The sequence below is a fragment of the Coregonus lavaretus genome (genome assembly GCF_964263955.1).
Source record: "Coregonus lavaretus genome assembly, contig: HAP1_SCAFFOLD_684, whole genome shotgun sequence".
NCBI lineage: Eukaryota > Metazoa > Chordata > Actinopteri > Salmoniformes > Salmonidae > Coregonus > Coregonus lavaretus.
The window spans coordinates 65,118-70,559 of NW_028162907.1; the positions used below are offsets into that span (position 1 = coordinate 65,118).

The 5,442-nt window shown below is 39.3% G+C and overlaps 1 protein-coding gene across 1 annotated transcript; it reads right to left on the reverse strand.

The window, feature by feature from the left end:
- Positions 1 to 657: 657 nt before the first annotated feature.
- On the reverse strand, positions 658 to 4,306 carry LOC311118699 (homeobox protein engrailed-1-B-like; the record flags this gene model as incomplete). The annotated part of the gene is made up of 2 exons (XM_084193488.1): positions 658 to 977; positions 3,805 to 4,306. 2 exons carry the CDS (start codon positions 4,304 to 4,306, stop codon positions 658 to 660), a joined length of 822 nt encoding a protein of 273 aa, XP_084049614.1.
- Positions 4,307 to 5,442: the final 1,136 nt, after the last annotated feature.

Below are 5,442 nucleotides of genomic sequence, written 5' to 3' on the forward strand. Positions count from 1 at the left end.
ATCGTGTCACTGAAGTCTTATATTTTTCCCGAAAGCTCAACAAAATATCCCATATTAGGTTATTGTCTCTTCTGGCTTTATTTAAACCACATAGTGTTAGTCCTGGGCCTTGAAAGCTAATAGTTTTACTCGGTTCATAAACTACGCTTTTATGTATTGTATTTCAATGACGAATGAAGCTGTAGCACATTCTACATTTATTTATTTATTTCAGACTACATATTCTCTGAACATATTAAAATCTTTGGCTTGGCGCGTCGGTTCAGAAACGCAGTCTGTAGAATAGTGAGAGATTAGGGAGAGGGGCGACAGAAATCACAAAAAAATCTATGAGCCAGACACTTATACTAAAACAATGGCCAACAACATCATAAGTAAAAGAAAAGTTTAAATCTCCAGCAAGTAGGGATTGATACAGACATAACCTTACCTGGAATTAAATATATACAACGTCATATTGTTTTGGCTATATATAAACTTTAATAATGTTCGTATTTTATATAATTATGTCCATATACTGTATCATAAACAGAAATCGGTTTTAAATAGCATCTGTCCCAGTCAAATCGTATTTACCTCTTTCGTTTTCAGTTCACAAAAGAGTTCAAGCACTCTGCTTCAGTTCAGCGTCTATTTTGCCCTGCACGAGGGGGGAAATTACTCGCTATCATCCTTCTCCTCTTGGACCGTCGTTGTGGAATGGTTGTACAGTCCTTGGGCCATGAGTTGGAGAGCCAGGCCGTTCTTGTAGCCATTCCCTTTTTTGATTTTTGCCCTCTTATTCTGAAACCAAATTTTTATTTGGGATTCATTGAGATTCAGTTCTGTGGCCAGTGACTGTCTCCGTTGTTCTGTTATGTAGCGATTGGCCTGAAACTCGGACTTAAGTCTCTGCAGCTGTTCAGCCGTAAACGCGGTTCTGGGTCGCTTGTCTTCTTTCTCATTTTTCTTCTTTTTCAATTTCCGTGTCCTTGGGCCTGATGTAGAAACAACAGTGAAACGAACACGTAAATATCAGTTAGTCCTAGGCCCAACAAACATTCATTTACACATTACTAAAACAATGGAGTAATGCAATGTAATAAATATTGTTCATGCCTAAATGTGTGTTTGCTGTGTGTTTGCAGTCATTGCGAGCATTTTACCCCAGGCGCAAGGTGCAAAAAAGTGTGTGTGCCCCCACCCATTTCAAAAAGGCTAAATGATAAACAGTTGTATTGACCTAATTTAATCATTTGAATATTCATCATCTAAGAAATGCAGTAACAAATATCTTCCAATGACATAATACAGAACCAAAAACATATAAGAAACGTCAAAACAATTAAATGTAGGCCTAGTGGTGTGAAAGCCCGTTATCCTCGATTGCGTGCCTATTTTACGCATATGTTTAGGCCTAGGCTATATGTGGTCTACGAATTTCATCGTTTCCTAAGACAGATAGGGTAATATCAATAACATCAATATAATATCAAACTATATGCCTATACTCACTAATAGACTATTGTTGACTTGCATGCCTTTTCTTCTGTAAACCTGCAGACCGGCGCAAGCACGAGAACACACAGTATGGCGTAAGTCATCCTTAGCAATAGTAGGCCTATGCCTCAGCTCAGCCACTATTTCTCCGTCAGTTAACGAGCTTATTCCATCAATGTGTGTAATAAAAACTCGGTGCCATGAATGTAAAAGTAAACAAAATACGGCAACATATTTGGTTACTTACTATTTCACTAGGCTATGCTTAGGCCTACATTGCAATAGGTCTATCAAAAACGCCATTGCACTGGAACGTAAGGCTACTGTTTTGCAAGTTGGTATTGAGATAATTGGCTATTCTATCGACAGCCATGTAACTTACACAGAATTACATCTGAGAGGTTCATAATGTAGCATTTACACTGTGCTAATATTGCGATAAAGAAGATACTTGTATATTCAATTTAAGTTATTATTAATACGAATATACTAGTCCTTCAATTATATCAACCTATTGCCTAATTATTTCTCTTTTTATTACACACTTTCTGAAAACTTGTTACCAAACAGCTATATAGGCCTAGCGCATAGCTAATATAGGCCTACTATTCATCCATTCTATTGACTTCTCCTAAAACGCAGACAACACAACAAAATGTAGGCTGTCATTTCAGAAAAAAACGATTTTCTATAGGATAAAAACCACAATTAGGCCGTATATTGCAAAAAAAAAAAGCTGCGGATCCCAATTCAGTCAGTTGATTGTAGAATACGGTTTAAATCACAGTTTGATACTGTATTGTGTGAAACTCAACTAGGCTTCTCCTGCTATCATAAACACGAGATATTGCGCATAAACCTAGCCTATATAGCCTTATACTTTGATTGGACATTTTAATCTGCGTTATGGACTGTAAGCCTACGTCATCTTTATTTTGTAATTTGGAACAACATGGGCCAAAATAGCTTAACATGTAACGACAGAGGTCACGTTTACCTGCAGATATAGGCTACTTTTCTGAATACAATAACAGTAGTAGGCCTACAATAGCAAGCACATACACAGGCTAGGCTAGGGCCTACTTGCCGAAAATATAACCTAGGCTATTTGATTAGCTAAAACAATTATATTGTCTGTCGGTTAATTCCATTTTCGTAGGCCTACATTGTTTTACCAGATATCAATCCCGAAAGATATCGAAACCAATAGACCTAGTGTTTTGTTCAAGTTATATAGCCTAGGCCTAAATCTTATAGCTTAATCAGTCAATCAATCACTTTAGTCAATCAATACATATTTTCTGAATTCTGAATCCCATGTCAAGTTCATAACGATTGTGGAAAATAAACCCCCAATCATATTGACAAGGCAGTCTATACAAACCCCTGATTTACACCATAGGCCCATCAATATGTTCGTCAGGTGAAAATAAATCAGCTATTGTAGCCTAATCGAACGACATGATGGTTGGATTATGTAGATAATATAGACTAAACTATTTGATTAATCTATCCTTTTTTTTTCTCGTACATATTTAGCAATTTGTCCGATTTGGAGACGGCCTTCATCGAAGGCTTGCCTAATAGTTAACAGTCAGTATAGGCATATGGTGTGAAGTAAAACAAGATAGTAAAACAAAACGAGGTCAGTTAAAGTGGACGTTTCGGTGTCCACTCCTTTCAAGTTTGTCTTGTCCATGCAAAACTTTTCAATGAGTTTTACATAAACAATATGATAACATGGCGGACCAGTTTTCGGCATTGTTTTGTTTTGAGGAGAATAATACAAATTAGGGAGGAGAATCAGATTGCTGCCCAGTTGTTCTTCTTAACATGTTCTACCAGGTCTTATTAATCGTTTTGTTTGAAATGCTCTTACCAAAACATAGTGGCAATTGTGTGTGTGTGTGTTTGTGTGTGTTATTGTTAGAGATATTATGGCAAGTACTATAGGCATATGTCTAGTCTAGCCTACTATGATAATCCAGGCCTATCCTTATTTGTTGTTTTGGCAACTGTTATTATTAGCTTTTGCAAGGTATGTTTCTTCATTTAGCCTATCGTGCGTAACGCTCACGAATTGAATTAATTTATAAGATGGAGCGAAGCGAGAGAGAAAGAGAGAGAAAGAGAGAGGGAGAGGGAGAGGGAGAGAGAGAGAGAGAGAGAGAGAGAGAGAGAGAGAGAGAGAGAGAGAGAGAGAGAGAGATGTTTACGATGTTCAAATTGGCCTATAGGCTAGGCCTACTCCTAACATAACCAAAATAATGGACTTTCACATTTCAGACGTGCAGGGGTAAAATTATTCAGAAACTAGCGCCATACCAGATGATGGTCGATCCGAATATCTCGTGCAGTAAACCCACGCAGGCCATAACATCGGCGTAGATTCTTTAGCGGGTGGAGATCCTCCATTACTGGCATTCACAACCACTATAGACGCGGTGTCTCCATATCTCGTCGTGGTAGTCCCATTCCCTTCACCTTGTTTTGTCGAGCTCTGTTTCGAAGACGGCGAGGACGACGACGAAGAAGTACTGTCACTACTGCAGTTGGAATCCTGGCAAAGGCTACTCGCGTGAGATGGCCTGATTACCAAGGGGTTGACGTTTTCTCTGCCCGAGGTCTGCGCCCGCTCCCGACTCCCAAGCTCCTTCTTGCAGCCGAAGTCTGGCCGCAGAATATTGTCAATAAAAAAGTTTGTGGTTCTGTGTACTTGCTGTGCTGCCTGGTGGGGCAAAATTGGAGGAGATGGTAGATTTGGGGAGAGGGACACGCTCTCTCCCTCAGTCGAATCACGGCTGTTTTGATCAATTCGCTCTTCCATAACTGGAACAATTTTGGCTGGAGCGCAAACTCTCCACGCCAAACTCTACTTGTTGCGCAATGCCGTATCCGAATAATAGCAAACAAAAAAAGATCTCTGACTATATTATGAAGGAAGCCTATATAAAATACTTTTGATAAATGAGACAATGTTCTACACTGTCGACATGTTGTCTACTAAAGCGATCCAAGTGTCACAATAGCCCTGCGCTACGACGACTGAATACACATCGCGCGCAGCAGCGTCGTCCCTAGCTTTCTCTAATGTATGTCAGCGCGATCTTTCTAAACTCTCCTAAAACCCGTTATCCCTCTCACACACTTTTTTTTTCACACCAACCGGAAGCACGTGAGTGCCAACACACGTGCAATAGACCAATCACTTGTGGTAATCCGCGCTGTCACAAGTGACGACGTCCAATCGAATTTTATGAATCTCAGCAAATAAATAATAGATGGCTTTTAGGCACAAAACAAGGGGTCTCAGCGGTACACTCTTCTTTCATACCAAATGACTATGCTCATCACCGATAGAGGAAAACCTGTTAGAGACATTGGGCTTGTACAGAAATATTATAAGCTACCTATACATTTAGGCTACCAATGGTTCCCATTAATTTGTCTATCGACTTGATTGCCATCCACTCTCCTACCACCGAAAGGTGATATGAGTATGCTTTTCTTAAATCCTCTTCCTCCATATTTGCAAGGAACCGTAGCCTATACAATTGACATACAGTATGACGTTTTCCCCACTCTAGTTGATGTTTTTCTTATTTTATATCTAAAATAATAGGTGTGTCAAATTGGCAACCCATATCTTAAATGAGTATCTCATCTCGGCTACAAAAATCCAATGATATTTGTATAATTACGCATGAGTCATTTCTTCTTTCCAAAAGGATAACTCACTTGATAAATGCTTGTAATCAACCTCACCTGTGCATAGCCTGCCTTTGACCAGCTACGTGCTTGTATGTATAGGCTATATTTCCAGTGCTAAAACGAAACAGGGGGACAAGTTAAGTTAGGTTACTTGATGGAGGTGGTAGGAGGTGCTGGAGGTGGTCTGTTTGAGCTTTTGTATCAGGCCTATAATATGAAGTATTAGGCCTAATGGTGGTGGTGATGCAAAAT